This window comes from Bos mutus, chromosome 5 (assembly GCF_027580195.1).
Source record: "Bos mutus isolate GX-2022 chromosome 5, NWIPB_WYAK_1.1, whole genome shotgun sequence".
In the NCBI taxonomy this organism is placed as follows: Eukaryota; Metazoa; Chordata; class Mammalia; order Artiodactyla; family Bovidae; genus Bos; species Bos mutus.
In genome coordinates, this window is record NC_091621.1 from 111,292,817 (window position 1) to 111,319,618 (window position 26,802).

At 52.4% G+C, this 26,802-nt stretch overlaps 1 protein-coding gene across 5 annotated transcripts; it reads left to right on the forward strand.

The window, feature by feature from the left end:
* The first annotated feature begins 731 nt into the window (after positions 1-731).
* On the forward strand, positions 732-24,909 carry ADA2 (adenosine deaminase 2). 5 transcript variants are annotated; one of them, XM_070371656.1, is made up of 10 exons: positions 732-812; positions 3,350-3,676; positions 5,194-5,419; positions 6,740-6,950; positions 16,968-17,095; positions 18,374-18,464; positions 19,179-19,287; positions 21,989-22,146; positions 22,563-22,792; positions 22,995-24,909. In XM_070371656.1, exons 1-10 carry the CDS (start codon positions 758-760, stop codon positions 23,092-23,094), a joined length of 1,635 nt encoding a protein of 544 aa, XP_070227757.1. In that variant the 5' UTR covers positions 732-757; the 3' UTR covers positions 23,095-24,909. The 5 variants fall into 5 exon arrangements, with proteins under 5 accessions (XP_070227757.1, XP_005895265.2, XP_070227759.1 ...); XM_005895203.3 differs by having other exon boundaries at positions 22,590-22,792; positions 22,995-24,902; XM_070371658.1 differs by lacking the exon at positions 732-812 and adding an exon at positions 946-1,056.
* Positions 24,910-26,802: the final 1,893 nt, after the last annotated feature.

Sequence of the window (26,802 nt, forward strand, 5' to 3'; positions counted from 1 at the left end):
CCACGGCACCCTGCGCAGCGCTGTTTCTACGACCTCCAGTCTCAGGCCAGGAAACCGATTTCAGAGCGTTGAAATGACCCGCCGAGGCCACAAGGCTGTGAGTGTTCGGGCTGGTGAGGATCTAGGCTTGGCTGCAGCCATGGGGCGTCGGTGCTGTGTCCACTCTGCCTTCCTCCCTGAAAGGGTGCCCCTTCCCACCTCCCTTCCTCACAGCCCCTCCACCTCCCCCCCCATCCTCCACTGTCCTGCCCCCACACCCGTGATTCCTCTGAAAGCATTTACTTTTTCTTTATTTTTTTGGCTGCACTGGAGATCTGTGGGGTCCTAGTTCCCCATCCAGGGGCTGACCCCAGGCCCTCGGCAGTAAAAGCGCCGAGTCCCAACCTTTGGGCCACAGGGAAATTCCCACACTCTACCTTTTGTCACTTCTACTTTTTCACCCACTGTCCAGTGGGTTGGCCCATGCTTCACCCCATATTTCTGAGGAGGAACGCTTCCCAACGTTCGTGAGCCAGTTCGAGTGCCTCCAGCCTGGGGGCACAGCCACTTATACCCCACCCACAAATGAGCATGACCCCCCTGCACACTGACACACATACATAGCACATACCTGTGTGGCTCTCACATGGATGCTCACACACACACAGAAACACACATGTGTGCACACACAGACTCAGCAGGCCGCACCCCACCCCCAGGCTGCAGGGAAGTGAAACCCTGCCCCAGGGAAGTGAAAGACTGTGAGCCCCAGCTTCCGATGGGCCTTTGTGGGATCGGAACCCGCAGTCACTTGTCTCTGGAGCTGTCCCGAGGTAACTGGGGTCCCTTGGGTGGAGCCTGGGGCCGAGGCGTGTAGGTGGTTGGAGGCACTAGGGACTCATCTGGGTGGGGGTCTGCCCTTGGGGTGATACTGGGGGTGGGAGGGGCAGGGCAGCTGGGGTTGCGCCACTTGCCAAGGCCCCAGTTCGTGACTCAGGCTCACAGATGCACAAGTTCCTTTCTTAGTCTGTGAACAAGCTGTTTTTGTAGCATTTTTCTGCGACTTCTTCTAAAAGTGTAAGTGCCAGGCCCCAGAGGGAGGAGGTGAGTGAGCACCTGGACGGGATGACTTCTCGTCCTGCTCCGTTGGGCTGCTCCTGACCAGCGCTGGACACACTTCCGTCTGGCCGGCTGGGAGGAGCCCTGGGTGCCGGCCACATGGATGCTGTGGGGTCCGTGGGGAGGATGGAGTGGGAGGTTTGGGGGTGGTGGCTCCTGTTTAATGTCACTGGGGGAGAGGAGATGAGGGGTGGGGTCCTGGGTGGAGGACGTGGGTGGAATAAGACGGCTCTGTGATGGGGAGGGGTGTGTGAGGGGCAGCGTCACTGTCCCCTGCCTGGAGACTTCAGGTTCGGCAAACACTGTTATCTGGGGAGAGATCTGAGGACCTAGTGAAGAAGCAGGGATTTTCCCAAAGCTCTGCTCTCAGACTTGAGGTCCAGCCCTGCCGCGCTGGAGTCTGATTAACCACTGAATAAACACCTACAATAATTGAAAGCCGGCCCCGAAAAGGATCTTGGACAAGGCGTCCTGATGATGACCAAACTTTTAATTAAAAAAAAAATTTATTTAATTAATTTATTTGTCTGGCTACATCTGGTCATAGTTGCAGCACCCGGGATCTTTATTGCTGCATTTAACTCTCAGTTCTTTAGTTGCAGCACGCAAACTCTCACTTGCAGCCTGTGGTATCTAGTTCCCTGACCAGGGATTGAACCCAGGCCCCCTGCATGGGGAGCATGGCTTCTTATAAGTGTTTTATTCCACCTGAACAAGGTTGACACACGATTCCCACTTTGAGAAGCACTGGTTTCACCAAGTTCACCCTTGCTGCAAGTGAGGAGACAGGCCCGCAGACATGAAGCGATGAGCCCGACGTCTCACCAGGATGTGCTCATTTGGGGCTGGGCCTGGGGTCTCCTCATTTACAGCCTTGATACTTCCTGGGAGAAAGGAGCATACCCTCAAGTGTGCATTAGGAATTTCACATTTATGTGGTTCCAGGAGTCAGCCCAGCTCAGGGGCTGCAGGCAGACCCGACCGGGGAGCTCCCTGATTCTGCCCACAAGCCCCCGCTCACTGGCCACCCTGGCCAGCTGCTCTTTGGGAGCTGCCGGAAGCTTCAGCGCTCAGTTTCTGAGATATTGCTGTTGAGTGACTGTGCTGCGTGCTCAGCAAGTCTAGCGCTCCCAGCGGGGCAGATCTTCACTTCTGGAATGATTTCTTTTTTTTAAAATATTTTTTCAAGGTCTTTATTGAATTTGTTACAATACTCTTTCTGTTGTATGTTTTGGGTTTTTGGCCGTGTGGTGGCATGTGGGATCTGAGCTCCCCGACCAGAGACTGAACCTGCAACCCCTGCATTGGGAAGCGAAGACAACCACTAGGCTGCCAGGCGAGCCCCTGGGACAGTTTCTTATATTATTTATTCCCCTTTCCCTCCCATCTATTCTTTCTTTTTCCTTCTGAAATGTCTGTTTTTTGGGGTGTTGGGTTTCCTGAACCCAATATTCTCCTCCTTTTCTTTGCTCCTGTTTTATCCTGCTTTTTAAAATCTTCTCTTCAGTTTCATCTTTTAATATTGCTGGTTAACGCTTTACATTTCAGCACTCACGCTTTTAACTTCTGAAAGCTCTTTCCTGTTTTGTGTATTTTTCACACTGTGCTTTGCCTGTTTCATAGACGCATGCTTCCTCGTTCTTGTAAGGAGGTTAATTGTGGTTCTTCTGGACTTCCTTTCATTTTTCTGTGCTAGTTCCTTCTCCGTGCTATTTTTTGAGTTCCTTTCTCATGTTGTGGGCTTTCTTCATAAGCCTCGCGACCTTCTGCTCTCTGGTTATTAAGTGAAAGTCACTCAGTCGTGTCCGACTTTTTGCGACCCCATGGACTGTACATTCCATGGAATTCTCCAGGCCAGAATACTGGAGTGGGCTACTCTTCCCTTCTCCAGGGGATCTTCCTGACCCAGGGATCGAACCAGGGTCTCCTGCATTGCAGGCAGACTCTTTACCAGCTGAGCCACCAGGGTTATATTTGAAAGTAAAACCCAAACAGTCTATGGTATCTTCCTCTGAATGTGAGCAGGGCTCGTTAAGGATAAGCTCCCATCTGGGAGCGTCATGACAAGTGTTTGTGTGGGGATACTGTCCTTGTCTGTCTTCACGGGTCTCTTCTCTGGGGTCTCGGAGAAGAGTTTTTTGTAAGCTGCCTCCTGGTAATCTACTGAACCTCCTCTGGCTTAAACACTTAGATCTGTAGTTTCCTGCCCCCTCCCCACTCAAGTCTACAGCTGAATGATCTCCTCTTCCAGGCATCCTAGCATCAATGTCGGGGCGGCTGGCCCCGCCCTCCCTGCTGCTGGCCCTGGTCGTGTCTTCTTTCTGCCCGGCCACGTCCAGGTCTGGAGATGAAACACGAAACCAGCTGTTGACGAGAGAGAAGATGATGCGGGTTGGGGGGCAGTTGGTGCTCACATGGGAGGAGGAGCTGGCCAACCAGAGGCTCAGGGCTCTCAAGGAGGCTGAGATGCATGAGGCCCTGAGTACGGGGAACATCCTGCCCAGCATGCACTTCTTCCAGGCCAAGAGCCTCATTGAGAAAAGCGAGGTGTTTAACATCCTGAAGAAGATGCCTAAAGGTAAGGGCCTGGAAGGGAGGGTTCTGGGGCCCTGGGGTCTTGGAGGAACTAAATTGCAGCTGGCGGTTTCTCTTCTAGTGGAGCGCAAACTCCATGGGGGCCCTGTGTGCTCCTTCTTGCTGGTGGACAGTGGCCGGGGGTCCACATGGCTTCTGTCCACCCTGGAAACCAAAATCCCAGCTCTGAGGGGACTCAGTGTCAGACAGGGAGGGGGTCTGGGTGTCACCGGGCATCCCTGGTGGGCCTGCAAGTTGTCCCCCACAAGAACCTCATCCTTCCTTTCATATGCTCTTCTAGCCTTTCCAGGGGCCAAGTTACCGAACAGGATACATCCTAGACAAACACCTTTCTCGTAGTTCATTGCAACCACCCACTGGGAAAAAATGCACAACCTGAGAGTTGTAGTTAAGTTTTATTTGGGGCAAAATGAAGACTATAGCATCTCAGATAATTCTGAGAAACTGCTCCAAAGAGGTGGTGGTGGAGGAGGGGGGAGGTTAGTACATATGCGATTTTGGTGAAGGGGAGTTCCTGCAATCATTCTGCTAGTCGTGTGTAGATCACTGCTAGTCACGAGGAGCGGATGTCACCATGAAGGATTTCAGTGCTTTTCTAGATATGAGAAGATGCAAGAAGTGGGTTCATAAGCTCATCTCCTGAAAATATCCAACTATCAGAAAACTGTCCAGCCAGTTTTTCCTAGAGCACAGAGGGCCTCTTTTCTGCTCCTCACCCTGAACTCCTTTCAGGGGTGTTGAAGGCCAACAGCTGCAGCAGCGTATAATTTAATCCTTGTAGCGGACACGACTGAAATGACTTAGCAGCAGCAGCAGAGGTAGATGGCAAGTGCCAATTTGTAGCTGAGACTACTACAGAAAGGCGTCGTCACTATGAACAGTAAAACGCACGCATAAATGGCAGTTTGCAGCTTGTAAGGACTTCTCTGTACTTTTTTTTTTTTTTTTGTATTGTAGAGATTAAAAAATGTAGAAACTGTGAGGTCGGTAAGGTCGCCTCACTGTTTAGGGAGGGAACACGGCAGAGCTCATACAGTGTGACGCCTGTCATGGGGTTAGCGTCAAGACCAGAGAGCAGAGGAGGTAGACACTGAGCCTCGAGTTGGGGTGAGGTCTGAAAGAAGCTGCTCGATGCTGGCAGGAAGCAGGGAGCCGGCAGGCAGCGGATGGGGTGATGGGGAATCGGATGGGGGACTTGAGGGTCCTGGGCAGACAGGCCAGGGGGCAGGTGGGGCTCCTCTTCTTAAACCCCCTCACATAGCGCTGGGCCACTTGAGGACTTGTTTGGAGGTCAGGCTCCTGACAGGAGCTGGAAGCCAGTCTTCTAACTCCGAGCCTGCCTGCTGCCTCCTGAATGAGACCACCCAGGGCCCCTCCTGGTGAGGGAGGGAATCAGGGAACCAGGAGGCTGTGGCCAGCTCTGAGCTGCAGAGGGAAAGGGCCCTGGGTTCCCAGGAACTTCACCTCGTAGAAACCCAGCCCACCCACTCTCTCCCTCAGGGGCCGCCCTTCACGTCCATGACTTCAGCATCACCAGCCCGGACTGGCTGGTGAAAAATGCCACGTACAGGCCCCACTGCTATTTTTGCTTCACCCAGAGGGGGACCCCGCAGTTCAGATTTGCTCATCCGACTACCCCCACCCCGAAGCCAGCAGAATGTCCCCAGTGGGTTTTGCTGGAGAAGTTTCGGAAGGGGCTGCGCAACGTCTCGGAGTTTGACAACAGGTGGGTGTTCTTTTGCGAAGAGCTTGTCTAGCACCTGCACAGGTGGGGGTGGCGTGCAGTGTCCCTGTGCTATGGACCTTTCTAGAAACACCTGACCTTAAAAAAATCAGGAGTCTTTTTCTCTTAACTGTATGGGATACTTTGCTTCACTACAGCGTTCCATGCCTTTCCCATCCAAGGCAAGCTCCTGGTACGTGTAGACCTGATTTGATCAGCAACACTGCTGCTGTGTCTGGACTCTCAGCAAGGGTAGAGACAAGTAAATTCCCCATTCCCAGAGCCGAGAGGGTCCCAGGCGGACGAGATAGCCTGAAAACATAAGGAGCATCTTTCTAACAGACCTATAAAGAATTACTATAATAACTGTTCTAATCAGAGAACCATCTACAGAGGGCTTTCTGGAACTGTTTCCTTTATGAGTAAGATAATGCTGCTCAGCCTGGGCAAGGAGGTTGCCCAAGGCCACACAGCCGATGAACAAATGGCTGAACAGGGAAGTAACCCGAGCCATGGGCTGCCAAGTCCACAGTCATTTCCATCAGACCCCGGGGGTGAGCTTACTGGGGCCGCCCCAGTGGGATGCCAGTGACAGTGACTTAAAGGGGAGAAATGTATTTTCACAGTTCTTGGAGCTGAAACTCCGAGATCAAGGTGTGGGCAGGTTTCTCTGAGGCCTCTGTCCTGGGCTGGTGGCCAGCCGTCTTCTCACTCTCTCTGCAACCCTAGGGTCTAGGATGCTGGCCCTGTTCATGCAGGTCTCTGCCTTCGGCACTGGTGGTCTAGTCACACAGTCGTGTCCGACTCTGTGCAACCCCATGGACTCCAGCCCGCCAGGCTCCTCTGTCCATGGGATTCTCTGGGCAAGAATACTGGAGTGGGTTGCCATTTCCTTCTCCAGGGGATCTTCCCGACCCAGCGATCAAACCCTCGACTCCCGTGTCTCCTAGATTGGCAGGCAGATTCTTTACCACTGAGCCGCCTGGGAAGCCACCACCACCACCTCCTGAAAGGCCCCATCTCCAAACACAGTTACACTGGGGATTAGGGTTCAACATACGAATTTGGGGGATGCAATTCAGTGCACAACACCCTCGAAGGAGAGCTTGACCTGGGATGTTCGTTCTGTGGGGTCAGCCTGGCTAAGAGGCGGAAGGCAACAGGTTGGGCCTGGCTGGGGGTGTGTGTCCTGCCTGCTGTCTCCTGGGGAGCAAGTGTAGGTCCTGGGGTGGGGGGCCTCCATTAGGGTGCCGGGGCAAGGGTCTTGCAGGGCCGGGGTGATGGCCTGTGGCACGCCTACACCCACCCTCTGTGTCCTGACAGCCTGCTGAGAAATCTCACTCTGATGACCGAGAACCCCCACGTGACTTACGCAGACCAGGATGCGATCTGGGCCAAGTTCGAGACCATCTTCTTCGTGCTGGGGGGCCTGGTGAGCTACGCACCGGTGTTCCGGGACTACCTGTCCCAGGGCCTGGAGGAGTTCTACCAGGACAACGTGCTCCACCTGGAGATCAGAGCCTCGCTGCACCCGGTGAGCCACCTCTGCTCACCTTTGCTTGGGCCAAGCTCTGCTGTCACCCTGCAGAGTGACAGGGTGACACTGGCTCCCCACCCTGGTGCCCCGCAGCACCAAGCACCGGCTTCACCCCCAGGGGTCTGGTGCCTGACCAGGGGCCGTGTGAGTGTGGAGCCCTGGAACGCGCTGGGCTGGCCCTCACTGCCCGTCACCTCCCTTCCCCCGTGACCCCCACAGACACTCGGGGCCTGGTGCCTGGACACCTACCCCTGGACTCTGGGCAGTGCCTCGAGCCTGGATGTCCTCGACCGTCTGCTTTCTTGTCAAAGCCTGCTGCAGGATGATGACCTCAGTGCAGGGACGCTGAGCCATCTGGTACACGGGTCTGGTTGCGTGTAGAGTGGGGGCTGGGAAGTCCCTGGGGGTTGGTCTCTTCTGTGGGCAATAAAGATGTCTGATTTGACTTTGAGGAAGGAAGGTCAAAGGGAAAGGAACAGAAAAGATTAAGAGAAGCCCCAAAACATCCCAAAGTGTTAAAGTATTAAAAAAAAAATTTGCTGAGTAGGACCTTGCATGTGGGCCAGTGGAAAAGGGTGACAGTCTCAGGTACACGAGCTGGGCCGACCTCAGCTTTGCGAGGGGGTCTTGGACTCCAGGCTGGGGGCAGGGTGGGCGTCCCATGAGGAGCCCAGGGAAGCCAAGTACAGCCACGAGAATGCTCCTGGTGGGTCTTTGAAGAGGACTTCTGGGGGCAGGCGGGGTTGGGGTGTCCTGGGTTCTGACTGACTCCCTCCGGGGGACTCAGGAGTGTGAACGCTTTATATGCAGGGGAGAGCCGCCCCTCAAGCTGTCCCTCGGCCTGTGGGTTATTTTGAGCAGAAATAGTCAAGGCCCATAGGACTCAGGAAGAGCCTTTGACCTTCCCCCTAAGTAAAAAACAGCACTTTTATTTATTTACCTATTTTTGGTTGCGCTGGGTCTTCACTGCTGGCCAGGTTTTTCTCCCGTTGCGGCGAACAGAAGCCATTTTTCATTGTGGCGTGAGGGCTTCTCACTGCAGCGGCTTCTCTTGTTGCGGACACAGGCTGTAGGTGTGCAGGCGTCAGCGGCTGGGGCTCCTGGGCTCTAGAGCAGAGGCTCAGTAGTTGTGATGGATGGACTTGGTTGCTTCACGGCATGTGGAATCTTCCCAGACCAGGGAAGAGAGACCCATGTCTTCTGCGCTGGCAAGAAGAGTCTTATCCACTGCACCACCAGGGGGGTCCTCCTCTAAGTTCTTAAAGAACCTAGGTGAAGGGCCCGTGCCCAGAATAGAGCTGTCACCAGTCTCTGCAGAGAATACGGCAGGTGTAGTACAGAGACTTCAGGGCCTGAGACCAGAGTCTTCTCTGTCCCTTGTCCCTGCGGGCCCAGAAAACGTGTGTTCACCAAACACTTGCTGTTTATCACCCCTTCTTCCCCTTTGAAGTCCCAAACCCCCACCCCCAACACCCTCTTTGTCTTGAGCTGAAGACGATATTTAAGGCGAGGGCTTCAGCCATTTGGGTGAGTGGCTCCCTCTTCCTGGGTCTCTCCCACATACTGCTACTGCTAAGTATGCAGTATGAACTGCTACTGCTAAGTCACTTCAGTCGTGTCCGACTCTGTGCGACCCCATAGATGGCAGTCCACCAGGCTCCCCTGTCCCTGGGATTCTCCAGGCAAGAACACTGGAGTGGGTTGCCATTTCCTTCTCCAATGCATGAAAGTGAAAAGTGAAAGTGAAGTCGCTCAGTCGTGTCCGACTCTTAGCGACCTCATGGACTGCAGCCTACCAGGCTCCTCTGTCTATGGGATTTTCCAGGCAAGAGTACTGGAGTGGGGTGCCATTGCCTTCTCCGGGTGTTATGAAGCTTGTGCTTAATTTTCTCCTGTTAATCTGTCTTATTTCAGCTTAATTCTTAGACCAGCCAGAAGAACCTAGAGGGGTAGAGGGAAATGCCACCCCCGCTCCCCATCTACCCCACCCCCTGCCAGTCCCCACCCCCATGTGCCCTCCACCCTCCACCCTCCTTGACAGCTGGCCAGTTGCCTAGGTGGCCCCAGGCTGCCAGTTCAGAAACCTTGGCAGAAGGTGAGAACCCTTATCCATTAGTCAGCCCCCGGATCTCTGTCTGCAGGGCTTTTGGAAGCAGGAGTGCTAAGAGTCTTTTTTCTTGTTTCTAAAATTAGGTCAGCAGGAGAAAATATTTGTGGAGCTGGTTCCTGGGGCTCAGAGCCTCTGGGCCTGTGAAGTTGGTAGAGCTTTGGGCTTGTCAATCCTTTTCCTCCCAGAGATGGTGTCTGTTTTCCTGTGTCTCTGTCTGTTGTGTCATAAGGAGGAAAACCTTTGTCAGGATGCCTTTTCCTTTTTTCTCATTCTGTTTTGAGAGTTTAGCCTCAGGACCAGTGAGAAAATTCGCCCTGGTCCTGCCATCCAGAAGGTGCAGGCACCAGGGCATTTGGTGGCCAGTCGGATCCAGTGGGATTCTGGGCTGTCACTGCTGGTGGGAAGCACATAATCGTGCCGGCTCCCAGGAGGGTTTATCACAAGGGGTCTCCATCCATGTGGGACTCTGTCATCTCAGCCTTCACTACAGCCTTTGCTTTCTCAGACCATCTTCGGGGAGTGAACTCTCTGGATCTGGTGCAGCCGTGTTCTTTGCCCTCTCCTGTGACAGCTCTTGGTCACGGCTAAGCCACAGAAAGCCTGATTGGTGTGTGTTGGTGTTAAGATCCTACTGTCCATGGTGGACACTTTGAACTGGAAAAACTTCTAAATTGGTAGATTTTTTAGCAACCTCTCTTTGTAAACACCTGTCTTATTGGTACCAATGTTAAGACCAAAATGTGGATACAAAGAAATGTAACCTTAACTCAAACAGAATGGTTTGAGAAGCAGAATGGAATGGGTCTTTCAGATGCTGATAAAGACGTTCTGTTAATTAGCAAGCCAGTGGGAAGAAGGGCCTTGGAGAAAGCAAAGGGGAAGAGGGGAGCTGTTATGAACTCTTCCAAACAAGGTGGAGAATTGTAAAGAGTCACGGGAGTAGGGGACCACAGGACTGGTCACAGCAGCTTGGGAAACTTCAGATGGTTGTTAAGAAATGGGATGAGAACAGTGGACATTGATGGGATTAAAACAGGTTTTGATACAGCATTCCCTAAGGTTGGGTAGGCTAAAGGGACCTCCTACCAGTTTCCCCAACATGAAAGGGCCCCAAACAAGTCCTCCCCACTCTTTACCCCAGTTTGGAGAAGTTTAAAAGCCAGAATGCAGAGATGATAGCCAGTAAGCTGACCCGTGATCACCAGGGGCAACAGAGGCTGTTTAACCAAGTTAAAGATTGACAGGAAGGCTTGGATCTCTGGGCTGGATCCCTGGCTAGGGACCTAAAGCCTTTTGCAAAGACTAGTGGAAGGAAGTTCCCCCAGCTCCTCAAAGCTGGGGCCCCATGAGTTGTGGCACCAAAGCCACTAGCGGAGCTGACTAGGGGTGTGAGGGTAGACAAGGTTATAAAGGTCAGAATGTTGGAGCGAGTGTTTGATGGGAACGGCTGTGATGTCCAGCTGACAGTTTCCAGACTGTCTGCCCGTTCCCCCAAATTACTGAGTAAACCAAGGGCTCGGGACTGACTCCAAGGGCAGTATTTCGGTTTTGTTACCAAATGAGTCTTTGTAGGCTCAGAAATTCTACTGTTTGTACACCCAGAAGTAAAAGGGCTGCAGAGACTGACACACATTGACCAAAGTCACAAGTGACAGATGTATACACAAGAAAGTCAGAATACAGTTTTCGGAGAAAATTGTCAATTAGACCAGACACGTAGGCTTCCTGATCAGTAAATTCTCTCTTTTTTTTTTTTTTGGTAAATTCTCTCTTGAAGGCAAATCTGTTTCTTTTAAATTGAAATATAGTTGATTTACAGTGTTGTTCTGGTCTCTGTTGTACAGTGAAGTGACAGCATTTTACACACATACAATCTTTTTAAAATACTCATTTCCACCATAGTTTATCCTAGGAGATTGAATATAGTTCCCCGTGCTATACAGTAGGATCTTGTTTATGCATCCTATATATAATAGTTTACATCTGCTAATCCCAAAGTCCCAGCCCTTTGTTCTTCTTCCCAACCCTCCTTAGCAACCACAAGTCTGATCTCTACGTCTGTGAGTCTGGTTTAGCTTTGTAGATAGTTCATTTGCGTCATATTTTAGATTCTACATCTAAGTGGTATCATCTGATATGTCTCTTTCTGACTCACTTCACTTAGTATGATAATCTCTAGTTATATCCATGTGCTGCAAATGGCATTATTTCATTCTTTTTAACAGCTGAGCAATATTCCATTGTATGTATACACCACATCTTTATCCATTCATCTGTCTATGGGCATTTAGGTTTCTTTCAATCTGGGCGATTGTAAATAATGCTGCTATGAACATAAGGGTGTATGTATGTTTCCGAATTCATTTTGTCTGGATATATGCCCAGGAGTGGGATTGCAGGATCATATGGTAGCTCTATGTTCAGTGTTTTGAGGAACCTCCATGCTGTTCTCCATAGTGGCTGTACCAACTTACATTCCCACCAATAGTGTAGGAATATTCCCTTTTCTCCATGTCCTCTCCAGCGTTTATTATTTGTAGACTTTTTAATGACAGCCTTTCTGACTGGTGTGAGGTGATACCTCACTGTGGTTTTCATTTGCATTTCTCTAATAACGAGTGATGTTGAGCATCTTTTCATGTGCCTACTGACCATCTGTATGTCTTCTTTGGGGAAATGTCTATTAAGGTCATCTGCTTATTTTTCTATAGTTTTTTTCTTGCTGGATTGTATGAGCCGTTTGCATATTTTGGAAATTAAACCCCTGTCTATTGCATCGTTTGCAAATATTTTCTCCCATTCCATAGGTTGTCTTTTCATTTTTTTTAATGGTTTCCTTTGCTGTGAAAACCTTGTAAGTTTGATTAGGTACTATTTGTTTATTTTTATTTCTATTGCCTTGGGTTGAAGGCAAATCTTTTTAAACTTTTTAAATTTATTTTTGGTTATGCTAAGTCTTTGTTGCCACAAGTGGGCTTTCTCTAGGTGTGGTGAGCAGTTGCTACCTTCTAATTTGCAACGCAAGCGCCTCTCATCATGGTGGATTCTCTTATTGCAGAGCACGACCTCTAGAGTTTGGGCCCAGTAGCTGTGGCATAGGGCTTAGTTGCCCCATGGAGCATGAAATCTTCCCAGACCAGGGATCGAACCCGTGTCCCCTGCATTGACAGGCGGATTCTCAACTACTAGACCACCAGGGAAGTCTGAAGGCAAATCCTAATTTCTACTGAAGCCAAACTGTCTGATATTTTTCTCCTTCAGAATGTGATACATTTTTAAATCCTGGGTGGAATCCCTAAAGGGACTCTATTGCCCTAGTGTGACTGGCTGAGTTGGCAGGCCCTGTCGTGGAGGCTGATCCTGCCCTGAGAACCAGTCATTCCAGAGTCAGGGCCCCTCCCCGCCCGCCCCCCGCACCCCCCCCACCCCCGCCCCCCGGCCCGCGTTCCAGGTCTCTACCTCCTGTGCATCCTGGACTGGCCCCCTTTCCCTTGAATATGTTCATCCTCCTCCAGGCCATCCCAGGTGAGGGTGGGCATCTCTACCAGAATCTGGTGTTTGTTCGATGGTTTAATGCTGAGTAGACTTTTGTTCCTATTTCTGATTCTTGGGAAGTGGGAGTGGGACTGACCTTGCCCCCAGGAGAACCTTTGCTAGCCTTGTGAGCAGTCAATAAGTACAAATGCTCCTTTCAACAGAAAAGAGAGGGTCCAGTCCACCTTCCACTAGAAGAATTTTGGAAAGAGGTGAGCTGGCCTGTGCAGGGCGGAGGACAGGGCAGCTCCCAGAGCCATCATGCCCAGTGTGCCCTGAAACCCCATCTCTTCCCCTAGCCCCAGCTCCCCACCTCCAGTCCACCTCCTCCGGAGTCTGGCTTAAGCCCCGCCTCCCCCTCCCTCTTCCTGGAACTGGCTTCCTCCCAGCTCTGGATCCCCAGTTAGACTATGAGTCACTCCAGACCACCTCCCCCACCCAGGTCCTCCAGAAGCCCCAGGAGTGGTCATCACACTCAGGAGTGGTGGGTGTACATGGGACTAATCTGGAGGTGCTCTTTGGTCCCTGACCTCCCAGGCTCCCAAATCTGAGGTCTTGAGTGGGGCCAGGAAGCAGCCCATTTAACTAGCCAGCCACCCCAGCCCCCACCCTGAGGTTCTGATTCAAGCTCTCCGACCCAGACCACACTTTGAGACCTTTTCCAAGCGCTTCATCTGCACTGTCTTATCTGAGCCCTTACTGCCGTGGGAATGAGGTGGGGAAGGGTCGAGGGGCCTGGCCCAGGCCAAACGGGCAGTGAGCAGGGACTAGGCTTTGAGACTTGGGGGTCCACAAGGCATCTCAAGAGGCGCTCCCTGAGGGGGTCCGGCCTGGGGGTCGCTTCCTGTGGTCACATCCTGCCGGCTTTCTCAGAGTAGGGACTGGGAGGGAGGCCTCCACACAGGGAGGGGCCTTGGGCCCCGGGGGAGGGGAAGAGGGGAGAGATGGCGGGGAGAGAGGGTCTGAGCCTGTGGAGGGCATCAGGGGAAGTTGCTGAGGAATTGCATGGAGGGTCGGCTTCCTCACCCCCTCCCCCTCTTGCCACGCCCCCTGGGGACAACTGGCTCCAGGGTATCCCCTGACGAGCCACCCAGCTCCCCTCTCTCCCAGCCCCCTCCGGACCCAGCCAGGATTCCTAGAAGGTGGAGGCCCAGGGGCGTGGGATCTACTCAAGGTTCTGGCCTGACCCCGGAACAAAGGCCCCTTGCTGTGGAGACTCTCGGGCTGACGCCCCCATTCCCCAGAGTAGGGGAGCCATCAGCACATTGCCACCCCAGACGTCTGCCCTGGAATTCTCTGCTGAGCCCCGGCCTCCCCTCCCTGCTCGTCGGGCTAACTCAGGGCCTGGGACGAGGTTTGATGGACCAGGCCACCGGCCCAGCCTCCTATTGTGTCACTAATGCTCCATCACAAAGGCCACTCGTCCTTAGCAACAGTTGCTAGGCGGGTCTGATCTCCCTGGGCCCCATCCCCGCCCCCACGGCCGGAATTGGAGGCTCCGACTGGATCGGGCCAGCCTTCTGAGCCGAGCTCCCAGGGGTTTATCCTCGGCCCTGACCCGTGGGCGGTCTTGCGGTTGAGGGGACAGGCCTGGGAGCCCAGGATGGTCATTCCCAGATGGCTTGGATGCTGTCAGCAGTGTGACCAGCGGTCCTAGCGCTCCCCCTATCCACCCCCTGGGTTTTGTCCTGGATTCTCAGCAGACTCCTTCCCTAGGAACTCCACCTGGCTTTTGCTGTAGTGACGGTATTTCATGTCACTGCTGCTGCTCTGGGGAATCCTGAGGGCAGCACCTTCTATGATGTTATTCTGTGACTGTGCTCCTCACAAGACTGTGAAACCTAGAGGCCCATGATACAGGAGGATCACCTGGACAAGGTTTTAAAAAACCAGCTTCTACCCCCAGGGAATCTGATTTAATTAACCTAGGGTAGGACTCAGGCATTTTCTTCTCCCTGGGTGGCTGGAGACTTTGAGACCACCCCCCACCATGCCTCCAAGTAAACTCTGCCACCCCAACCCCCCACTCCAGCCTGGGAGCAGGTGCGAGTTTCTTATCCTTTCTAAACCTCAAAATCCTCATCTCTAAAACGTTTACTAGGGGAGTGTGTGTACTAAGTCTCTGCAGTCGTGTCCAACTCTTTGCAACTCCACGGACTGTAGCCAGCTAGGCCCCTCTGTCCATGGGATTCTCCGGCAAGAATACTGGAGTGTGTTGTCATTTCCTCCTCCAGAAGATCTTCCGGACCCTAGGGATTCAAATTTTCGATCCCTTCTGATCCCTAGAGCCTGTGCTCTGCAACAAGAGAAGCCACCACCATGAGAAGCCCATGCACCGCAACTGGAGAGTAACTCCCACTCTCAGCAACTAGAGAAATGCCCGCGCAGCAACAAAGACCCAGCACCGCCAGAAATAAATAAATAAATACCATTTCTTGTAGTGACCATGTTTTATGCCATTGCTGAATTCTAGGGATTGAATTTGGATCTCCTGCATTGCAGGCAGATTCTTTACCGCCTGAGCCAGCAGGGTTCTTGGTCTCTAGAATGAGACCCAGCTGACAGTGACAGGCAAAACTCCATCGGTGCTTGTATAGAGAGTCAGGCTCTCCAGGTGAAAGTTGCCTGTGTCTCTAGTCAGAACCTCTGGGCCCCAGTTTCTGGTTTGACACAAATGGACTGTGTGACCTTGAGCAACTCTGACCCCAAATGTCCCTTTGTTCCTTCAGCTTCATATTCTCTAATTCCATGATCTCATAGATGATAGAAATTCGTAATCTTACACTGGTTTATGAAAGTTGTATGTAGTTTGAATAACTTCTCCATAAATTTACAGTTCCTCAATTAAACTATAGTTAAGGCTTGAGATAATCTGAATTGAATCCAATGTGGTTTTTTTTTTTTTTTTTTTGATGTAGACCATTTTTTAAAGTTTTAATTGAATTTGTTTCAACATTGCTTTTGTTTTATGTTTTGGTTTGGTTTTGGGGCCACAAGGCACGTGCGATCTTAGTTCCCTGACCAGGGATCCGTCATCCCTTCACACTCTGCATTGGAAGATGAAGTCTTAACCACTAGACTGCCAGGAAAGTCCCAGAGGCCAATATTTTTCTTTTTTTAACCCTTTTACTAAACCACTTCAAGAAATTGTATTTATTTATTTAGTTTAGGCGATGCTGGGTCTTTGTTGCAGGGCCTTTCTCTAGTTGCTGAGAGTGGGAGTTACTCTCTAGTTGCGGTACGTGGGCTTCTCATTGCGGTGGCTGCTCTTGTTGCAGAGCACAGGCTCTAGGCATTCGGGCTTCAGGAGTCGTGGCACACGGGCTTAGTCACTCCACAGTGTTCTGTTCTTGGGGACTGCAAATTAAACTTGCAAAAGGATAGGCATAGCAATTTTATTGGATGTTAATGTTTTAACTGTGTGCATGGACACCTTCATGGAAAAGAAGTGAAGACCCAAAGAAGTGGGTAGACCAGGTTCTCATATACTATTTTAACAAACGGTGATAAATTGTGGAGAAGCAGTAAGACGAAGGAAAGGGGGTTTGGCTTCTAGGAGTAGGAACTTGTGGGATGGTCAGTGTATGGGGGAATTGATAGAAGATAGGGGCTATTTAGTCAGGTTTGTTTGTTCAGACCCAGCTTGGTGCCTAGTTTCTGTCTCTGCTGGTAAGGGTGGGTGTCTCTCCTCCTGGAATAGGAGCTGGAAAGCGGTGCCTTCTGGACAGAAACATACATCTTGCTCTGTGGCAGACGGGCGGGCACAGAGATCTGTTTGCCTTTGTGCTTCTTATTTGCCTTTAGCTCAAAATAGTCCTGCAAAAAGTGACAGGTTTGGGGGTGGCACATTCTGATACCCTTCAGGACCCCCAGAGATGGAGAAGCAAAAAGCCTGCTCTTCTCCACTGTGTTTTTTTTTTACTCTGTCAAACCTACTGTGCATCCCTGGATCTTCCCACTCTGCCTCTGGCCATGTCACCTTGGTGTCCCTAAGTGGCTTGGCTACTTCAGGATCCCCCGCCTGGGGGTGGGAGAGTGGGGAGATGAAGAGGGTCCTCGGATCACTCTTTCTGGCTGGCATCCTGTCCTCAGCTGGTCTGCTGCTCATTTGCTGCACAAATACTTCCTGAGTACTGACTGCTTGCCAGACACTGTTCTAGGTGGAAGGACCCAGGCCTGAATGAGAAACAGACATCCCAACCTCACAGCACCAAGAGCATCATCCCATTCAGGGCTGGGACTTCTGGTCAACCTCAGAGGCCGTCAACCTCACAGGCTGTCAACCAGGCTTTGGAGATTGTTGGCAGTTGGGAATGGAGTTCTGCCTTACTCACCTCTGACATCTGGCTGGGACCCTGCTTCCCTCACAGGTGTATGAACTGGATGGGACGATCTACAGTCAAGAGTGGTTGGTGAGGACTTACGAAGAAGTGGCTCATAATTTTGCAAAAACGCATCCTGGGTTTATTGGAATCAAACTCATTTTTTCGGATCACAGGTAAGAGTGAGTGAAGCTGAGCCTGAAGGAACTGGGAAGACATGCTGTGGGCAGAGCCATGGGGATGGGAGGGGATGAGACAGGAGAAGAAAGGGGTGAGGCGGGGCAGGGAGGCTGTGGCCAGGGGCAGAGACCCCCCCCAGCTCAGGATCCAAGCACCATGGGCTCCATGTGCCATGGAATTCCAGGATGTGACCCACCCTGGCCTGGGTGGTTAGTTATGGGGTTAGTGTTTTTCCCTGCATGTTTTGATGGTTTTGTTTCAATCTGTGGCCGGGTCCTGCCTCACAGCAGCCCCATCTGTATGGAATACTCACTGCGAAGACAGACCCACCCTTGCTCCAAGCAAATGCAGAAAGCCTATAGGAATTCACCTGACTTTACCAAGGAAGGGTCTCCCTCTTGCTGAGGGGCAGTCAGTCTGGATAGACTGTGCCATGTCCAGCTAGAGGGCTGGGGAGGGGCAGCCGCCCCACCTGCTAAGCCATGGAAGGTGGGAGGGCAATCAGACCTCCCTGGAGCCCCTCCCCTCCCGCTGAGACCTGGGGCCGCTGCAGCTGGTGGGCCAGGGTGGATTGGCAGTAGTGGACGTGAAGGCTCCTTGGGGGCTGGTGGCAGGAGCTCCAGGGCAGGGCTACAGTGCCGGCTGCTGCGGGTGCAGGGAGGGACGGCCAGGTGTGGGGGTGCAGAGCTAGGGATCAGAGTGGGTGGGCCAACACCTTCCCCCATCATGGCCTGTACCTTTTCTCTTGGTGCTCCTATGGCGGTGCTCTTGCCTGGTCCGTGCCCTGGGCTGGTAAGGAGAGAGCTTTGGGGGAGAGGAGGCAGCCTGGTCATCTGGTTTCCAGAGCACTCTGGCCTTTTTGACTGAATCAGGGGCCAGGCCCATGTGCCCCACAGGGACCGGGTGTCCGTGGCATTTTACAGGTGCCCAGAGAGCAGAGAGCTGGACGCTTCCAGGACCATCTCTCAGGGACACAGGGCAGGTTTCGATCATGGCCACTTTTCTTCATCCAAATGCAGACAAGTAAAACTTGTCCTGTGGGCCCCTATCCCACTGGCTTTCCAGAGACTTAGGTCCCTCTGGAGCAGCCAGACTCCTCGACAGGAACGGATTTGGGCAAAATTTCTGTGTTTAGGAGGGACTCAGCAGCCTGGATGGAGTAGGGTCATGTGCAGTTGTGCCGAGGGTTTGAGACGTGGCAGCTGGGCGCCCTGGATGTGCTTGACCATCCACGTGGGAGCTGATGCCCGTGCTTCTCTCTGTCTCTCCCGCAGAACCAAAAACGAGTCCCTCATCAAGAAATCCATCCAGACAGCCATGGATCTTCGAGTCAAGTTCCCTGGGATAGTGGCGGGGTTTGACCTGGTAATGGGCGCAGCGTGAAGCCCCCAGGGAAGGGCTGGGAGGCACCATTGAGACCCTCCCTTGGGGTCTTGGGTGGTGAAGGGAGAGCAGAAGAGGTCAGAAGAAGGCTGGAAAGGGTAGTTCCCGAACAGGAAGGGCCACGAGGAAGGGCTGTCCCCACTCCCTGATCTCCACACTGGGCATGACACCTGGATCTTCAACCCGCAGCCCAGTGCGGGTGTCTGGAAGCTGAGGTGTGGCTGGGTGATTCCAGCACATCCTCGGGTGGTGTTGCTCTCCTCCCACTCCCCCCTCCCCTAAATAACAGCCGGGCCATACTTCCAGGTCACAATTTCTTAAATCTCATGAAGAAGCTAAGTTAGTATAACCAGCTGGATACACCTGACCCCCCTTCCGGAATCTGCACATCTTACCCAAGAGAACTCATGCTCTTGCTCTCAGACCCACTGGGGCCCCGGAGTGGATCTCAAGGGCTTATTTTCTCTGGACCAGGGTGTCCTCCTGGGGTCCTTGGGGGCTGCTCACAGGATCTAGCCTCCCCCAAATAAGGCAGGTGGTTATATCAGGGCCACACAGCTCTCTTTTCTTCCCCAGTCCTGCTACTGGTCTCTACAGCTGTTACAGAGGCCTTGGCAGTGGTGGCAGGTCCCGGGCACTCCAGCAAGGTGAGGCAGGGGGCCGGCAGGCACCCCACGTGCCTGCTCTGTCCTGCAGGTGGGGCGCGAGGACACGGGCTACACCCTGTATGACTACAGGGAGGCTTTGATGATTCCAGCCTCGCGGGGTGTTCACCTGCCTTACTTCTTCCACGCAGGAGAGACTGGTGAGCTTGCGACACCGTTGGGCACAGGGCTGATGGGCAGGGCCCCCTCAACATCTCTGGGGCCGCAGATAGGACCCCAGCCAGTAGAGTGACAGCCCCACGGTGGCTCACGGCGCGTGTCCGCTTCACGCACATTGTTGAGTCTATGCTGATAGCAGCGCCCAGAGAAGGGGGCATGGTGGTGCTGGGGCAGCTGTGCTTCACACACCTTACCTGTGGCTCTCACCTGGTCCTGCCAGGAGGGCACCCCACCCCAATCTCCAGGCAAGGAACCCGAGGCTCCAGCCAAACAGGGTGACTGGTCAACCAGAAGGAGCTGGGAACCCTTTCTGATGATGTCAATTTCATAACGAGCAAACCTTGCTTTCCAGGTGGACTCATGTGTAAAGTCACACCCTGGGAGGTTGGGGGAGAGGGACCAGCAGGCCAGTTCTGTGACTGGGAGGCACTGTACCCCCCCACCAGGCTGGGTTGGGGGGTGCTGTCGACTCCCACCAGGCTGAGGGGAGGCTGCCTGTCCACGTCCATCAGGCTGAGGTGGGGGACCTTAGTCTGCACCCACCAGGATGAGGGGGCCCAGCTCTGCTCAAGCAGCGCGGCTAGGTCTCTGCCCCTCAAAGCTCTGTCCGTGGGCTCACTGGTCATTGCTCAGCCTCCAGATGCTCCTCAAAACATGTAAACCCTCAGCAGAAGCAGCAGGTCACAGCTGCAACGTCACATCTCGGGGAAGATTTGGGGGGCTTAGACCTGCTGCACCCCACCCCTCAGAGCATCCGCGGCTCCGGCCACCTGAGAGGACCAAGGAGCCAAGGGCAGAGTCAGGATTTCACAGCCAGGCTGAAACCTGGCATCTCACACGGGCTCCAAAGCAAGGGTTCCCTGCGCATTTATCACTTTTTTCTGGACATTTTAAGTCCATTTGGAGCCAATTTAGATCAAAGCTATTCTAGGAGATGTAAAGAAGGGTTTGTGGGGGATGGGAAGCTGGGATGGGTCAGGGCAGGGCAGGGGACGTGGCAATTATTAGCCTTGAAGGCCCTGAGGTTTGGTTGGGAAACCATAGTCATCTCTGAAACAAACTCAATGCCATGACATGGTCCTAGGAGAAGATTTTGCCAGGACTTGAATATTTAATGGGCTTCCCAGGAGGCTCCAATACTTTGGCTGTCTGATGTGAAGAGTGGACTCATTGGAAAAGATCCTGATGCTGGGAAAGATTGAGGGTAGGAAGAGAAGGGGATGACAGAGGATGAGATCGTTGGATGGCATCACTGACTCAATGGACATGAGTTTGAGCAAAGTCCAGGAGATAGTGAAGGACAGGGAAGCCTGGCATGCTGCAGTCCATGGAGGTTGCAAAGAGTCGGACACAACTGAGCAACTGAACAAAATCCAGGTGGCTTAGTAGGTAAAAAATCCACCTGCAATGCAGGAGAACTAGTGTTCGATTCCTGGGTAGGGAAGATCCCCTAGAGGAAGGCATGGCAGCCCACTCCAGTATTCTTGCCTGGAGAATCCCACGGACAGAGGAGCCTGGTAGGCTACAGTCCATGAGGTTGCAAAGAGTCAGACATGACTGAAGTGACCTAACGCAAAAAAAAAAAAAAAAAGGAAAACATCTTTGAAAAGAAACTGCTAGGAAACCAGTGAAAATTCTTCTAAAGCACATGCTCTTACCAGCATTGGGAATTCTTGGGCTTCGTTCCCAAGAGAAACATGGAATTTTCACATTTCACATGTGGGGCAGTTAGGATGCTTTCGGCGCCCACACACCCTGTAGGCCCTGCTTTCAGGTCTGCTGTGATCGTTCACCATAATCAACCTTGCCGTCCTCCTGGGCCTGGGATCTCTCCCCATTCAGTCACAGATAGTGAAGTCACATCCGGGTGTGACCACATCCAGTGAAGCCAAAAAACAGCTGTTTCCTCCAGGGCAACTCCCTGAATGAGGGGGCGGGAGCTGCAGGGGCCCTCCACCCCACCCCAGGCTGCTGGGAAGGCTGGCGGAGTCAGAACGGTCTTCTCACCTCTAACCAGGAGGTCCTGCCAGCAGGAAGGTCCCGTGGGGTGGCTGGTTCCTGCTGGCCGTGGCTACCTTGCCCTGGGTTGTCCCAGGAGTTTTGTTAAAGATGGAAATTAAAGTAAGTGCAGATAAGGCAAATCGTTACAATGACAGAGTCTGCAGCACACTGTAAAGATCTTACACATAAAATTCCAAGAAAACCCTTTCTAGAAACAAACATAAGATGGAAAGAAAGAATCTAGGGAAAACAGGGGCAGGGAATTCCCGGGTGGTCCAGTGGTTGGGGGGTATGTGCTTCCACTGCAGGTTTGATCCTTGATCAGGGAACGGAGATCCCACGTGCCACCTGGTTCGGCCGAAAAAAAAAAGAATACAGACTATGGGTTGAGCAGACCAAGACTTGAAACCCACTTTTTCTGCTCTGTACGTGAGGACCTTCCCTTAGCCTATAAAGCCTGCGTGGGTTTCCGCTTCCTCACCCGTTACACACATACACACACACATAGGTACACACAGGTGGGCCGTACGCCCTCCTGCAGTGTTGTCAAAAGGAAAAGTGTGTGCACGTTTGTGTTAATGTTCATTTCTCTTCCTTTTCCTGCCTGGGAACTCTGGAGCCTTCACCTGCCAAAGGTCTGGGGTCCTATCCATCCTACTGAAGACCCCTCTCTATTCCCAGATTGGGAGGGAACTTCCGTAGACAGAAATCTTCTGGATGCTGTGATACTGAACTCGACCCGGATCGGCCATGGGTTTGCTTTGAGCAAGCACCCGGCGGTCTTGGCTGAAGCCTGGAAGAAGGACATCCCCATCGAAGTCTGTCCCATCTCTAACCAGGTACCGGCCTCCCCAGCCTCCCTCCCTGTGGTTGCTCCATGACTCAGTGTCCTTCCGCTCTCTCTCTCTCACTAGCATTCATGAAGTTATTTAGGAATGGCCTTTGCCTAAACTGTTCCCAGTAACGAGGGTCCCCAGTGGGACAGGACTGTGGGTGAAGCTGTAGACAGAGCTAACGGGGCCCTGGGGGGCACGCAGCAGGGAATGTGGGATCCCCCACTGCCACATGGCTCCTCAGGGCTCTGTGCTTGGGACAGAGGCTCAAGCTGGCCCAGGGGAGACCAGATGTTTGAATAGGACTGGCTCTTCCTGCATCAGGACTTTGCCCAGAGCTGTCCTGATGGTTGGAACAGCCACAGGGAGAGAAGGGCCTGATCCTGCTCACGGTCTCACCTCCCTCATGACGATTCCTCAAGGATCCAGGCTTGTCTCCGCCCGAGCAGGTCCTGAAGCTGGTGTCCGACCTGAGAAACCACCCCGCCGCTGTCATGATGGCCGCCGGGTACCCCATGGTGATCAGCTCAGACGACCCTGCGGCCTTTGGGGCCAGAGGCCTGTCCTACGATTTCTACGAGGCCTTCATGGGCATCGGCGGGATGTCGGCTGACCTGAGGACGCTCAAACAGCTGGCCATCAACTCCATCAGGTGAGTCTGCTGTGTGGTCCACTCCACCGCCGCCTGAGTCCGCTGCTCTGAGGTGTGGGCAGAGGTCCAGAAGGTTCCTGTGAGCTTCTCTGCCTCTTATGGCGTTACTGCTCTTGGACTGGGGACATGGAGCCCTGCTAACACCCTAGGTCCCCTCCCGCCCCCTCCCCAGGCTGACCTGGGCATCCTGCCCCCGTCACAGGTACAGCACCCTGTCGGAGACCAAGAAGAAGTCTGCCATGGAGACCTGGGAGGAGAGGTGGCAGAAGTTTGTAGCTGGGCTGGCCAGGGGCCCCAGGTGAGGGGACGGCTGTCTGTCACCCTCCACCTCTGCTTCCCTCCTCCCAATGGTCCAGAATCCAGGGAAGTCACCTCTGTTTGTCCATCAGGCCGCTGTGATTCTGGCCTGACTCACATGAGCCCCTAACTTATCTCCGTCTTCTCTTTGCCCTCTCCAGTTCATTTTCCCCAGAGCAGTGACTGTTTTAAGTTAAATTAAACCAGGGTACTCCACTGTGACAATTCAGAGCACTTAGAACTCACCCCCCCCAAAGCCCCCACCAGGCTCCCAGCATGAACAGGGGTCCCTCCCATGTCATCCCATCCCAGGCGCCCAAGCACACTGGCCTCTGGCCTTGGGCCCCTCCTGGCTCTCTCTGCTGGGAATGCTGTTTCTCCCCACTTCCGTCTGCTGCCTCCTGTCACCCTCAGGCTAGTCTCAGAAAGACTTGTCCCTTGGGGCACCTTGCTCGCTCCCTCCTGACTTCACCCAATGTGTCATTATGGATTTATTTCTGTGCGGCCTCCCTCCCCCAGACCTTCAGCTGCACAGGCACTCACAGCCAGTTCACGTCCACTGCAAGCCAGGAACCTAGATTGCCCCTTGCCCGGTCGGCCCTCAATAAACATTGTTTTGCAAGAATGCCTGTGCCCTGTCGTGCTGAGCTGGGTCAGTTCTGTCTCCCAGCCCGGCCCTTGGGAGAAAGAGGGCAAGGAGCCAGACTGGCTTTGCTGGGCGCTGGGTATGAAGGAGAACCAATGGGCCCAGTGATGTGAGTCTTCTTCTTATCCCTCATCCCCTGCATGGAGCCTGCAGGACCTCCCCCTGGGCTCGGGCTCCTGATGCTGGACAGCCTGTGGACTGGGGTCCTCAGCCACAGGCTGGTTCCCAGAGGGAGTCAGATATTCTCGAAAACCTTTTGATTCACAGCCTTCACCAGTCCCACGGTGGGGCATACAGGTCCCAGTTCAGCTGACTTTGGTTCAGTGAATGGTGACAACAGAACGCAGCAGAATGGGCTTCGGTAGCACGTTGCCATGGTCACGGGGGTCTCCTAGGAGTGTAGGGTCTCTGATTTGGGAAAACAAACCAGCTGTGGTGCCTTCATTCCTGTTAAACAGGCAGAGTCCAAGCAGAGAACCAGAAACACCAGTAGGGCCAGACCTGAACTCACCAGGTTGCTGCTGGCAGAGAAGGGAAAGCTGGTTTCACACACACCTCCTGGCACTTCCTGAGGGGCCCTGACGTGCTGATCTTCTAATATGTGTTAATTGAATTCTTATAAACAAAATCGAGGTGCACAGTGGGAGGGGGGCTTGCTGTTTCAGGAAATCTGTAGCAGAAGCTCCTGTTCACAAAACACCTTTTTCTGATTTGAACTCCAGGAGTCTATATTTCTTAGACTGAGGTCAAATTCCTTTTTTAAACTCTTTTATTATCATTTTGGCTACCCTGGGTCAAATCTCTCTAGGCTGAACACTCTCAGTTTCAAGAGGACAGGGTAGGGACCCTGCCTTCTGATGGAAGATGGTCCAGGTCACGTTAGTGAAGGACACGAAAGGTGACATAGAAAATGTCTGAAGATAAAAACATCACATAGTGATTTTTCTGGTTCTATCATTTCTTCTATATTTATTAGCTGCCATTCTTCTGTAAGAAGGACTTTTTCTCATTGATCGATTGATTACCAGTATGGCTCATGGATTCTGGCTATCAGTGGATTATAATCTAAGACTATTGTTATTTATTTTGATGCCCAACTTTTGTAGACGTGGCCATGGGAACTCTGTTAAGCTGGCTCCTGAGACTCTTGGATAAATTCCTATTATTCTTTGAGCACTTATTTGCTTTCTGACACAACAAAATGTTTTAGGTTCATTTTACACTTTCCATGTCTGTGGCTGAAGATCAACCATTTCTCCAAAGAGCTCTGGTTCTTTTTCATAGAGAATAATATTTAGAAGCCTTGATCTGGGCATTAGATGTTCCTGTTGCTAGTGATGTGTGTAAAAATAATCAGAAATATATAAATACAATTTATGTATGTATGTGTATATTTAGTCACTTAGTCGTGTCCAACTCTTTGGGACCCCATGGACTGTAGCCCACTAGGTTCTTCCGTCCACAGGATTTCCCAGGCAAGAATACTGGAGTGGATTGCCAATTGCTTCTTCAGGGGATCTTCCTGACCCAGGGATCAAACTCGTGTCTCCTGTGTCTTCAAGATTGCAGGCAGATTCTTTACTCACTGAGCCGTTGAAGAAGCCCAATTTATATATGTTAGAATGCAATATATATTTAGACACATACATTTTATGTTTCCAAATTTATCTGAGTTTAAAAAAAAACCATGGGTCTATATCCACATCTCCAATTCTATTGAAGACCATAGGGTTGATTCCAGCCTCAGCCCTCCCATATGCCTGTTCCCCACCAGTGAGAACCTGGCACCCACGACCTCCAAGGCATCTGCAAGGCATCTTGATACTTGCTGATGCCCTTGTTTGTGGTCCATCTTGGACCTCCACTGCAGCCTTTTCCACTGGCCCTTCCCACTGGTCCCAAATGCCTCCAGGGAAGGGAGAGGACAAGGGAAATGTTTGGAAGAAGAGAAATCCATGGGCTTTCAGTGTTCAGGAGTGACTTAACATGGGAACAGATTTACTGGTGTTACTGAAGCTCTGTCTCAGGGGCATTGACCCCCTTGTAAGAGAAACTGTGTATTAGTGATTTTAAATCTTCTCTAAGAGGGACCTTCAAACTCGTCGTGAAGCCTCAGGGGCCCCAGTCCAGGTGGGCTTTCATCCCGGAAGAGGCAGATGCAGAGCTAAGTTACAGTGAGGTCAGCCCTCCAGCCTGGAAGGGAGCCTGAGGCTCTCAAACGACCCTCTACAGTCGGGAGGCACTGCCAGGAACTTCCTCAGGAAGACCTGCCTGTTGAGTTTTTACAGCTCACTGTAAAATAGGTGGCTCACCCACCTGGAACAGATCCCCAAATGTCCCCTTCCCCAGATGAGGTGCTTGAATGACTGATATGAGCCATGCCCCTTGCAAGGCTGGACCCCTTGAGGTCTGGCTATGTGTAGATGCATCTGTTGGTGGAATTAAATCAGACTGCTGGATTAGAAATGTTATTTTCACATATATATTACTTTACATATATGTTTCACATATATGTTACTTTAAATAGCAGTCATCCTGCTGCTGCTACTGCTAAGTCGCTTCAGTTGTGTACGACTCTGTGCGACCCCATAGACGGCAGCCAACCAGGCTCCCCTGTCCCTGGGATTCTCCAGGCAAGAACACTGGGGTGGGTTGCCATTTCCTTCTCCAATGCATGAAAGTGAAAAGTGAAAGTGAAGTCACTCAGTCGTGCCCAACTCTTAGCGACCCCATGGACTGCAGCCCATCAGGCTCCTCCGTCCATGGGATTTTCCAGGCAAGAGTACTGGAGTGGGGTGCCATCGCCTTCTCCAGCAGTCATCCTAAAGTCAATGTAACCTTCTTTGTCCTTTCTTCTGTGTCTGGAAGCATGTTCCTCCACGGTGTGGGGTCTGGCAGCATGGTGGGGGTGGCGAGCACTTTCAGATGAGAAATAACTATAGCTCCCAGTTCTCACCCGGATGGTGTGGCCCAGGCAGAGATGCTGGGTTCCACTGGGTCCAGGCGTTTCAGCCAATAGCCAGGATCCGACCTTCCAAAGGGCCTTTTCCTGGGGACTGTCTGGAGA

Excerpts from the sequence above, each read along its gene's own strand:
- ADA2 (XM_070371656.1), top strand. The coding sequence starts at position 758 with ATGGGCCTTTGTGGGATCGGAACCCGCAGTCACTTGTCTCTGGAGCTG. Across the intron at positions 5,420-6,739 it reads GTCTCGGAGTTTGACAACAG|CCTGCTGAGAAATCTCACTC; the intron begins GTGGGTGTTCTT and ends GTGTCCTGACAG. Across the intron at positions 22,147-22,562 it reads TCTGTCCCATCTCTAACCAG|GATCCAGGCTTGTCTCCGCC; the intron begins GTACCGGCCTCC and ends CGATTCCTCAAG.